This window comes from Polychytrium aggregatum (genome assembly GCF_025602895.1).
Source record: "Polychytrium aggregatum strain JEL109 chromosome Unknown BJ171scaffold_67, whole genome shotgun sequence".
NCBI lineage: Eukaryota > Fungi > Chytridiomycota > Chytridiomycetes > Polychytriales > Polychytrium > Polychytrium aggregatum.
In genome coordinates, this window is record NW_026516269.1 from 159341 (window position 1) to 170884 (window position 11544).

General features: G+C 58.5%; 2 protein-coding genes across 2 annotated transcripts; both read right to left on the minus strand.

Moving 5' to 3' along the window:
• Positions 1-5605: 5605 nt before the first annotated feature.
• BJ171DRAFT_528647 (small nuclear ribonucleoprotein F) lies at positions 5606-6577 on the minus strand. The gene is made up of 4 exons (XM_053112710.1): positions 6538-6577; positions 6221-6346; positions 5953-6017; positions 5606-5722 (listed from the first exon to the last, which is right to left on the minus strand). The coding sequence occupies exons 1-4, from the start codon at positions 6541-6543 to the stop codon at positions 5677-5679; spliced, it is 243 nt and encodes an 80-aa protein (XP_052962301.1). The 5' UTR covers positions 6544-6577; the 3' UTR covers positions 5606-5676.
• Positions 6578-6992: 415 nt separating this feature from the next.
• Positions 6993-8827, minus strand: BJ171DRAFT_603741 (uncharacterized protein). Its single transcript, XM_053115177.1, has 2 exons — positions 8509-8827; positions 6993-8342 (listed from the first exon to the last, which is right to left on the minus strand). Exons 1-2 carry the CDS (start codon positions 8738-8740, stop codon positions 7108-7110), a joined length of 1467 nt encoding a protein of 488 aa, XP_052962302.1. The 5' UTR covers positions 8741-8827; the 3' UTR covers positions 6993-7107.
• Between the last annotated feature and the right edge of the window lie 2717 nt (positions 8828-11544).

Consider the following 11544-nt stretch of genomic DNA (forward strand, 5'->3'; position numbering starts at 1 on the left):
CCTCGCCGCCCGTCCGGTCCGGCCAAGACAAACCTGCCAATGCCCCGCAACAGGGTTCCGACCAACCATCCGTCCGAATATGCATTCAGCACTCTAATCCGATCTCTTTCTGCAACGCCGACAGAGAGTTCGATGTCTCCTGGCTCTCATGGCGATCACCCGTCGGCGACGACCGCCCCTGGCGAAGCGCCAGCAGCACAGCCAGCCCAGAGCGAAACAGACAAAAAGAGTGAGCGCCAGCACCGCATCCGAGCCGGGAGTTTGCAGTTGGGTAGAAATCGTCACGGATTTGCATTGTCGATGATCTCCCCCTGGCGCCCACTCCCCTCGGCTGTGCCGATCGCTATCCCGACACGGAGCTCCTACTCACACAGAGTTCATCCGCCCGCTGACAGAGAGCCATGAGGAGATCATGTCCGAGCTGCGGAAGCTTGTTCATTCGCTGGATGATGAAGACTGGCAGTTTGAAAGCGAGTCTGCGATCACCCCGGCTCAGAGGCCATTTATCTACTAGGCGAACTGGATGACGATCGCTGCGACACAGGCTTTTGATTTGCAGGGTCTGTTGACTCATTCTCAAAGAATATACAGGACATTCCAACTTGAAACCGATATCTCCTTCATCTAGAGTTGGACGTCAGCGCCCCAGGAACGCCAGATTGACCGGATATATCCGTTTTGTGGAAGCTGGGCAAAGGCGGCAACTCGAGTTCGACAGCCCGTTCTTCGCTGGCTCTGACGGCCCGCCGCTATCAGAAAAGGCTGGCCTTTATGGTCCATTGCTTATGATCGATCGAAGTGTCTAATAAATCATAGGGAGTTTTCAACGCAAACGGAAGCAAATACGGAATCGAACTCGCTCGACACGATGGCCACGACCAGCCTCTCGGCTGCCGTGACGTTGTGCATGTCGAAGGGCAAGGCATACTCTATCGTCGGTCCGATGGAGGCCATGCAGATCCGCAGCTGTGACATTGTTGGTGTTGCGAGGGAGGAGCCTGTTTGCAATTCGCCAGGTTGCCATTCGGGCGGCGTCATAACCACAGGATCTGCCGATCCATCGGTAAGCCGTTGATGACAGAGATGGCGCCGAGGAACTTGGATTCCTCAGTGATGAAAAGCGACGAGCTGTCTTCAGTGTTGTTCGCCAAGCATTTGCATGATGACAACTTGTATGAGCTGTCAAGGTGGATGCTGGCCTTGGAGCTGGCCCACATATGCACCTCGTCTGATCTGCGACGATAAAGTTGAATGGGTCATCGAAGCGGCGATGTCGAACGCGAACGCAACGCCGCCTCCAAGCCATTCCGACCATGTTGGATAGCCATCAAGAGAGCGCCGAAGTTGGTGCTGAGGCCGTGCATGACGACGTGGGGCAGCGTTTGGATGCGGCTATTGATCTCGGAGGATGCGGTGAGCACGATGATGACGAGCGAGCCGCTGTAAATCAGACCCTATCAATACCATCGAACCGACACCACCCATCCCCGTGTTGAGATCTCCCATTTCAGTCTCAACACCCCATATCAACGATCGTGGTCCATATTGTCCAGGGAAACTGGATAAACGGAGAGACGAGACGGCCGTGCGACATTTGGGCCGTGCGGCACTCAGGCCTTGGGACACTTGGACCGTGCGACTCTTGGACCGATGCACGCACCCAAACGAGGATGGACAAGGCCGAGTGTCGCTGGGCAGAGCCGAACGGGCCGCTGTTTGCCCGAGGCCCATGGCAGAGCAAGGCCGTCTGCCTTGAGGCCCATGGCAGACCAGACACAGCCGGAAGGTTGTCGCATGCCATCCCAGCACACGAACGAGGAGGCCTTGTCCAAGACAGCGATACTCTGCGAGTGGTGTTGCGCACTGTGCTTTGGTCGATCTCGGGACCGTGGTGGGTTGGAGAGCAACAAGAAACAATCCCGTTGTCGCAATCCACGTCCCACACGGCCCGGCACCACGGACAGCTCGTATCGCTGCCTTCGAGTCGACACTTGCCTCTGGATGTGCACTTGTCTCTGGGTGTACACTTGCCTGCTTGTCTGTGATCTGGCTGAGGACCCGCTTGTCTGTGATCTGCTTGTCGTTGATCTGCTTGTCTTTGATCTGCTTGCGGCTGTCGGATGTGCCTCCGTCTCGCCCCTCGCCCCAGTCCATACACCCCGACTCACTGTCACACCGTCTCGCCGGCGGCCACAGGAGCCAACGCATGGCCCCTCGGTCTGGGTTGGATATAATCCCGTTGTCCGCGTTTCGCCTTCGCCTTCACACCCGCCTCATCTCCACACCCGCCCCATCTCCACGCCCACCATCTGCTCACCATGCTCGCGGGCTTCTCGACTTCAACGCTGCTGATCCTGGCTGCGACGACCGCTCTCGCGGGAGCCTCCACATGCACCCCGGATATAGCCATGTCTCGGATCTCGCTCCCGCTGCAAGACAACGCTTCTGTGATGATCACGCCGTCGGTCGACAACAGCAACTTCACCGTCGTTGCGATGCCGTTCAACTCCAGCGCCTCCACGCACCCCGGCATGCCGCCCGTGGCCAACTACTGGTATGTGTGCTGTCGTTCGCAGCGACGGCTGGCGACTCGTCTGATCGATCGATCGGCGCGGGGGTTTGCTGCCGACTCGTCTGACCGATCTGTCAACTTGTCAATCTGTCGATTCGATCACTTCGTCCTCCAATCGGTCACATCCCATCGTCCATATCTCATCCTCCATCATCCATATCCATCGCCCATCCCGATCAGGTTCTTTTCGCTGGTAAGTCTGTGGCCCGACCCAGATCGCCCTCCAACGGCGCACCGGGAGTCGTTTCCGTCTCCGTCTCCGTCTCCGTCTCCGTCTCCGTCTCCGTCTCCACTTTCCGCCTGCGCTTGCGCTTGCGTGTCGCATTCCCGGTCTCCTCGGCCGCCGATTGAGCCTGCGAACCGGCATCCTCGTCCGGGATGGGTGCGCGATTGTTGACGCTGCTCTGTCCGCTATGTTTCGCAGGGATGCCGAGACTTGTCCATGTACGACACCTTCCAGTCCGACGTCATCATCGACCCTGGCGTCGACTTTACCATCGTCTTCACTCAAAACTCGGTCGATTGCAAATACCCACAGGGTGTCTCTGCCAGCGCAGGTGCGCAAGCCATGATGTTGTGATGTTGTGATGTTGTGATGGTGGGATGGTGGGATGGTGGGATGGTGGGATGGTGGGATGGTGGGATGGTGGGATGGTGGGATGGTGGGATGGTGTGGTGCCGTTCATGGTGATTCGGCGGAGCTCCATGCCAGCCGCTTGGCCTGCAGTCTTCTGGCTGCGACTCGACAGCTGGTCTCTTGGCGGGCCACCGCCGTGCACTCATCCTTCTCTCGCTGACCCACATCATTCCTCGCGCTTCACCGTTCGTATCTCCCACTCTCCCGCCGCATCCGATGGTCGGCCTTCAGAGTCTCAATACCACTCCCTTTACGACTTTCTGGTCCCAAGCGGCCAGCGCCAAACATTGGTGATCCCTCTCAGCGCATTCTCCACCAACTGGCTCAACGGCAGCTTTGACTTTCAGCACACCGCCGGCATGACCTTCATCAACCAGGCCGTCGGCAGTCACGTCACCATGATCTCACCGACGCTGAAGGGCAAATGCACAAACGACACACCGACGCCGAGTCTTGCGCCTGGACCTGGACCTGGACCTGCACCGCAGCCATCGTCTGGTCCCAACATCCCAGCGATTGTTGGCGGTGTCGTCGGTGCACTGGTCGTGGCTTTTGTGGCAGCGCTGTATGTCATCCATCGACGCCGCGAGGCTGGGAAGAACGCTGCAGGTGAATATTGGCTGCATCGCGGTGGCGGGTCAACAGGCCGCATGCACAAGCCATAAGCTGCTCCATGCCGTGGCGTGCTCTCAGCACCATGCCTTGCATCATATCCTGCATCGCTCCTTGCATCGCTCCTTGTGCTGACCCGACTGTTCATCGTTGCATCGTTGCTGTCGACAGAACGAGAAAGGCTGGCTGTGGCTCGTTCGCCGTCGCCCTCCCGGGACGCAACCGACGGACGCCGCGACCGCAATGGCGGCTTTGACGAAGGAAGACCCAACGTTGCCTCCACCGACAGCATCCTGTCATCAGGCATTGGCGCCGCCACCATTCAATCGACGACCCTGTCCACGACCACAGCCACGACCGCAACCACACTGGCCCTCTCGGCACCGGACTTGGCCGCAGCATCGGGCACATACGTCGGCACCGCCCTGGACACCGGTCTCGCCCCGCCATCGTACGACTCGATTGTCGACTTTAGTCAACCAGCGCCGGTCAGCTCCTCGAGAGTCAGCACGCCAACACAGAAGCAGTACCTCGTCGTGTCCTCGCACAAGTCGCTCGACGACAGCGAGCTGAGTGTCGGCGTGAAAGAAATCGTCGTGGTGCTGGCATCGATCGACAACAACTGGGCTCTGGCCGAGGCACTTGGCGGACGACGAGGCCGCCTTCCATGGTCCTGCGTCCAAGAAATGGACACGGCGGACCTCGTGTGATGGAGCCATCATCGCCGTGGTGCGACTGCATGCTGTGATAGACGGGTTGAGCCATGCACATTGCATTGTGTGGTTGACTGGGCCGAGTCGACCGGGCCATGGCAACTGTGTCATACCGACTGCGTCATGCCAACTGCATGGTGCCATGAACTGACGGCGGCTTGCGGCATGATGGTCTGTGCAGTATTTTGACTCGCCTGATAGAAACAGACATTGACCCAGGACGTGCTGGGCAGGTCGCTCGGCAGGTCGCTCGGCAGGTCGCTCGGCAGGTCGCTCGGCAGGTCGTTCGAATACAGTTCCACTGTCGAACAATCTCTCACTCACTCCTGCTGTCTTTGGCTGCGTGTGAGTGTCTGGTGGCAGGTGGGAGAGTGCGGCATTGCAAGTGCAGGTCCATCGTGGTCGCTGTGTCGGGAGTATCAATCATTGCCATCTTGATACAGCCGTTGTTGCCGATGGCTGTGCTGGTGGCATGCTCATGCTGCATTCCTTGAGGCTGCATTTCATCGATCGCACACTCCATCTTCACGAGCACCCTAACGAGCACTTCACAAGCACCCTAACGAGCGTCTTTCGCACCATAACCATGGCAACGTTGCTGTCATCGGCATCTGGCGTTGTCATGGCTCCATCCGTGTCTGTCGGTAACCCACTTCCCTATCTATCGGGATTCCCATTGCTGCGGGATGGGCTCTGCCTGACCAGAAGTGTGGGGGAGCGTCTCGCCAATACTCCAAATGGTCACCTCACCATTGAGGTATGGCACCCCGATTCCCATGACTCTGCTTGACCTGCCGGCCTGACGCGGTCGTCTCCGAGGTACATACCTCCGTCAGCTCCCTGCTTTCTCCAGTCTCGGGGTGAGCACTTTTGTCTTCCATTTCGTGAGCATCCGCCTGCTGTGCCGACGCTATCGAATCGGAGGACCATGACGAGTTACTCTTGCCTCTGTTAGCTGCTCAGAGGACCCATTCCATGGCTCCCTCGAAGCACTTCCGAACACCCTTCATGCCTAGGCATACCAATATCCGTGACCCGCCCCTCTTCCGACGCCAAGGAGCCACAAGGATGTTGTTGGGATTGCGGTCGTTTATTGGATGGGATTGGTAAGGGCCAAAAAAACGATATCAGGATCAGTGCTTTCATTCCTCTTCGTCTATCGCACGGATGTATAGTACGTTGTTGCATCTGTGCGAACGACGAATAAAAGCAGTCAGGAAGGTGGTCAGTTTGAGGGTTTACCCGAGGTCACGGCGCTGGCATCCCACTGGCACACAGTCATTTTCCAGATCGAGAGTGACAGCGGCGACCCAGGTCATCATTCCGAGCTGCGATGCCCTCGGCTGGGTTTGCCCACTTCATGCCTGTCCGATCCAGCGATCGAGAGCAAGCCCCCCATCGGACCAGCAAACACAAACCTGATCAAAACTTCTCCCAAAACGCCCGTCTGGACTCCGTCGACATATTCCTCAGACTTGGCCAGCTGGCGATGGGTGCAGATACCAGCCAGAGTTAGTACAACACCCCAAGAGAGGCACCCGAGGGATCACCCCTTTCCTGCCAAATGCCCCTATCGTCATCGCTGCTGATTTTATCGCCACCGGTATAAGCAGAGTGAAGCCAGCATAAACTCTTTGGCAGCACCAGCAGCGTCGGGTGCTTCAAAGACTCCCTTGCTTGCCGCACCTGGATGTTCATGTATGAGTCGACGGATACGAGGTATCCCTTGTATTCCTGTCCCCATTTCAGCTTGATCATGACGGGCTTTCCGGTCAGGCCCATCAAAAAGGGCTTGGGGTTGACGGGGACAAACTGCAGAGATCAACGAGCGGGTCGATGCACGGATGTGTGCGTCCAACAGATCGGTCAGTGGCTCGGCTCTGTGACCGAAGCTCGGGGTGCTTGCGGGTGATCAAGGCAGTCTCGAGGCAAGCCTGGGTGGCCACAGGCACAGCTCCGGGAAGACTTCAGCCTCGCTCACGGCGCGAGGATAGGGCACTCACCGACATGCTCGGCGTTGGTTGCGTGAGGGCAGATTGGAGGCGAGGCCGGACGGAAAGCTGGGGATTCTGGCCGCCTGCTTTCACCCAGATCTCGCCTTTTTCGAGCGGAGCGTCACGTGGATTGCCAGCCCGAATCAGCGAGCACCATGCCAACACCTCCATCGTGATATACGACGGATACCGCCCGAATGGCCCGATCGCCCGAGCTGGAGCCAAGGCGGTCATGTATCGAAGATGGGCCTTGTCGGCATCGATAGACTCTCGTTGGGACCCGCACATGCACATGCACACGCACATGTACACGCACCGCAGACCAGGCCAGCGGCAACGAGCAACCATAGTTCCCAGCCAGACCGATGCAGGATCCAGTCTGCTCAAACTATACCAGCCAGAGTGTCGACGGCCTGGATGGAGTCTCTCTCGCAAATCGTCGACCTTGCGCAGGGAGCAGATCGTGGTATGGACGAAGGTGTATATGGGTTCCAGAACCAGACAAGTACCAGCTTCGAGAGCATGATATCCTGCTGCATTTTACGAGCACATTTCTTTCATCAAGGCGCCTGCTGCTCGTCAGCTCGCGATGGGACCCAAGCACTCCCATGGGACTCGGCCTGGAACTTGATCCTTGACGACCATCACCCACCGTTCATCGATCGAGCAAGCTACCCGCACGACGTCGCCTTTCTTGAGTGAGACCTCCGAGTCGTGCGCGGGGTTGTAATCCTTCTTGGCGACGAGTAATTCCTCGTGCACGCCAACCGGCGAGGAGGCTGTGACCCGCTGCGGTGCGGTTGCTTCGGAGATGTTCTGGTGTCCAAGCCACCCATCGATCTGGGCGTCAGCAGGGTAGGGCTCGAAACTGGAGGGTGGGTGCAGGGATGTTGGTGCGAGTGGGTCATGCAAGTCCAGCGGCAGCCAAGCCCGCTCTCGATCCAAGGCAGTAGTGATCTCGGTGAGTGCAGCATGAGCGCTTTCATCGTGCGACTGCTTGCTGTCACTTGGTCGAGGAGATGAAAGTAAGTTGGAGTCGGCCGAATCCCTCGCAAAGCTGAAATTAAAGCGATCAACGCCAGGCTCGCCCACTGACGGGGTTGCTTGTGTGTGGTATGGCAGCGGTGGGGCTCCGGAATTGACTGCGGGTGTAAACCTTGACCCATAGAGGTTGGCAGCGACCGAGGCTGGGACGATATCGGGTCCACTCGGGTGTATCGAGAGCACTGAAAGACCAAGCGGATCAGCCAGAGCTGCTGGGCTCGGAGGAGACTGCGCCGGCATGGGCTCGGCATCGACAACTCTGGAACTCGGGTCGAGCACTTGCGCAAACGCAGCTGGCGGAAAGGTGATGATGGGACATTGATGGAGCGAAGCCATGACGAGCGCTGCAGGGAGGCCAGGCGACGTCGGGTGCCTCATGGACTCCCGCATCCGCGGTCGACCTGACGATATCGCCTCGGCCAGGGAGGTGCCTGCTTGCGGCTCTTTCGATGCAGAGTCAGCCGAGAAGCCGGGTTGAGAAGATGAAGTTAGGCCGGAGTTGGGCTGAATGCCAGAGGAGGGAGCGATGGCTTGGATGGTATGAAGTGGAATGGGCCCGACATCGGTGTTATCATTGCTCGAAGGTATGAGGTGGCTGTAAGGTGCTTTTGGATCGATATATAGGGGGATATCGGCGGGCGCTGCTGTGTTGGCGATGATGGAAGGGCGCGAGGAGCATGATGCGCTTGGGCTGAGCGAGGAGTTGGTGGGGAGAGCATCGAATGGGGCGCTGTTGGCTGGATGAGTCAAGTTGAGTTGCGAACCATGGCCTGGACAGTCGAGGCAGGATGAGCAACGCAAACACCGAGGAGGGCAACGAGTGAGTGACAAGTGAAACATGAAGGCCGCCGATGTGCGGTTGCTGGTGTGGGCTGTGAAGCAAATCGGGATGCGGTGGAGAACAGGGCAAGATGCAAACCGATAGCGAGTGCGTACCTTGAGCATCCGGGAGTTTGTTGGAAGGCTCTCGGAAGAACAGATGCACCGACAGCAGAAAGATGCCCACGCCAAGGACGAGGCCGCCGATAATGACACCAGCCAACGTGAACCAGAAGTCCGCATCGAGCTCATTGGTAGACCGGCGGGCCAGAAAGTGTTCGGCGGTGGCAGCTGCGAACAGAGTGTGTGGGGAGGCGAGCTCTGGGCGATGCGGTAGCCGAGAGGACATCGCAGGATGGATGCGAGGGGCAGATGCCGAGAGGGAGTGTGCAGGAAGGGAACGATTCCGGAAGAAAGGGGGTTGAAGAGATGATGGGGAAAAGCAGTGCATCGACCAGGCAGGGAGCGACCAGAGGATCAGCGGGCCGTGTGTCCCACAGATACAAGTGGTGGGGCGTCGGCGAGGCGCAATGGGAACATGGGGCCGCTGGTCTTTGCTGCAACACGGGTGCGACCGATATCGGCAGCACTGCTGCCAACACTGACAAAGCAGCGGATAGAGATGGATCGATATCGACAAAGTTACGAAGATATGGCCGATCGATCCAGAAGCGATAGTTCCGCCAGTGGCGATCGACCGAGCCCCGTTAGAGCGGGGGAGCTGCCGATCGAGTCCTCCTTGCACGGCATCTATCAATAGAATCCAGATTGGATGAGGGGACTACATGAGCGACAGTCGCTGGTTGATATGTCGCGAGCCGCCCGCTGAGCCATGCAGGAGAGGAACAAAACTGATGTGCCCCCCGGACTGAGGCCCTTGGGGTTTGGAGTGATCCGTCGATGAATAGGTTACCAACAGACACGGATGAAGCCATGACAACGCCAGATGCCGATGACAGCAACGTTGCCATGGTTATGGTGCGAAAGACGCTCGTTAGGGTGCTTGTGAAGTGCTCGTTAGGGTGCTCGTGAAGATGGAGTGTGCGATCGATGAAATGCAGCCTCAAGGAATGCAGCATGAGCATGCCACCAGCACAGCCATCGGCAACAACGGCTGTATCAAGATGGCAATGATTGATACTCCCGACACAGCGACCACGATGGACCTGCACTTGCAATGCCGCACTCTCCCACCTGCCACCAGACACTCACACGCAGCCAAAGACAGCAGGAGTGAGTGAGAGATTGTTCGACAGTGGAACTGTATTCGAACGACCTGCCGAGCGACCTGCCGAGCGACCTGCCGAGCGACCTGCCGAGCGACCTGCCCAGCACGTCCTGGGTCAATGTCTGTTTCTATCAGGCGAGTCAAAATACTGCACAGACCATCATGCCGCAAGCCGCCGTCAGTTCATGGCACCATGCAGTTGGCATGACGCAGTCGGTATGACACAGTTGCCATGGCCCGGTCGACTCGGCCCAGTCAACCACACAATGCAATGTGCATGGCTCAACCCGTCTATCACAGCATGCAGTCGCACCACGGCGATGATGGCTCCATCACACGAGGTCCGCCGTGTCCATTTCTTGGACGCAGGACCATGGAAGGCGGCCTCGTCGTCCGCCAAGTGCCTCGGCCAGAGCCCAGTTGTTGTCGATCGATGCCAGCACCACGACGATTTCTTTCACGCCGACACTCAGCTCGCTGTCGTCGAGCGACTTGTGCGAGGACACGACGAGGTACTGCTTCTGTGTTGGCGTGCTGACTCTCGAGGAGCTGACCGGCGCTGGTTGACTAAAGTCGACAATCGAGTCGTACGATGGCGGGGCGAGACCGGTGTCCAGGGCGGTGCCGACGTATGTGCCCGATGCTGCGGCCAAGTCCGGTGCCGAGAGGGCCAGTGTGGTTGCGGTCGTGGCTGTGGTCGTGGACAGGGTCGTCGATTGAATGGTGGCGGCGCCAATGCCTGATGACAGGATGCTGTCGGTGGAGGCAACGTTGGGTCTTCCTTCGTCAAAGCCGCCATTGCGGTCGCGGCGTCCGTCGGTTGCGTCCCGGGAGGGCGACGGCGAACGAGCCACAGCCAGCCTTTCTCGTTCTGTCGACAGCAACGATGCAACGATGAACAGTCGGGTCAGCACAAGGAGCGATGCAAGGAGCGATGCAGGATATGATGCAAGGCATGGTGCTGAGAGCACGCCACGGCATGGAGCAGCTTATGGCTTGTGCATGCGGCCTGTTGACCCGCCACCGCGATGCAGCCAATATTCACCTGCAGCGTTCTTCCCAGCCTCGCGGCGTCGATGGATGACATACAGCGCTGCCACAAAAGCCACGACCAGTGCACCGACGACACCGCCAACAATCGCTGGGATGTTGGGACCAGACGATGGCTGCGGTGCAGGTCCAGGTCCAGGTCCAGGCGCAAGACTCGGCGTCGGTGTGTCGTTTGTGCATTTGCCCTTCAGCGTCGGTGAGATCATGGTGACGTGACTGCCGACGGCCTGGTTGATGAAGGTCATGCCGGCGGTGTGCTGAAAGTCAAAGCTGCCGTTGAGCCAGTTGGTGGAGAATGCGCTGAGAGGGATCACCAATGTTTGGCGCTGGCCGCTTGGGACCAGAAAGTCGTAAAGGGAGTGGTATTGAGACTCTGAAGGCCGACCATCGGATGCGGCGGGAGAGTGGGAGATACGAACGGTGAAGCGCGAGGAATGATGTGGGTCAGCGAGAGAAGGATGAGTGCACGGCGGTGGCCCGCCAAGAGACCAGCTGTCGAGTCGCAGCCAGAAGACTGCAGGCCAAGCGGCTGGCATGGAGCTCCGCCGAATCACCATGAACGGCACCACACCATCCCACCATCCCACCATCCCACCATCCCACCATCCCACCATCCCACCATCCCACCATCCCACCATCCCACCATCACAACATCACAACATCACAACATCATGGCTTGCGCACCTGCGCTGGCAGAGACACCCTGTGGGTATTTGCAATCGACCGAGTTTTGAGTGAAGACGATGGTAAAGTCGACGCCAGGGTCGATGATGACGTCGGACTGGAAGGTGTCGTACATGGACAAGTCTCGGCATCCCTGCGAAACATAGCGGACAGAGCAGCGTCAACAATCGCGCACCCATCCCGGACGAGGA

Bases quoted from the DNA above. Each gene is read 5' to 3' on its own strand.
- BJ171DRAFT_528647 (XM_053112710.1), bottom strand. The intron at 6,018-6,220 runs GTGCGGCAAGCA...ACCCATCGCCAG, and splicing joins ACTCATACATGAACATCCAG to CTGGCCAAGTCTGAGGAATA. The intron at 5,723-5,952 runs GTTTGTGTTTGC...TCGTTCGCACAG, and splicing joins TTGGGAGAAGTTTTGATCAG to ATGCAACAACGTACTATACA.
- BJ171DRAFT_603741 (XM_053115177.1), bottom strand. From the start codon at position 8,740: ATGTCCTCTCGGCTACCGCATCGCCCAGAGCTCGCCTCCCCACACACT. The intron at 8,343-8,508 runs GTACGCACTCGC...TCGACTGTCCAG, and splicing joins CAAACTCCCGGATGCTCAAG to GCCATGGTTCGCAACTCAAC.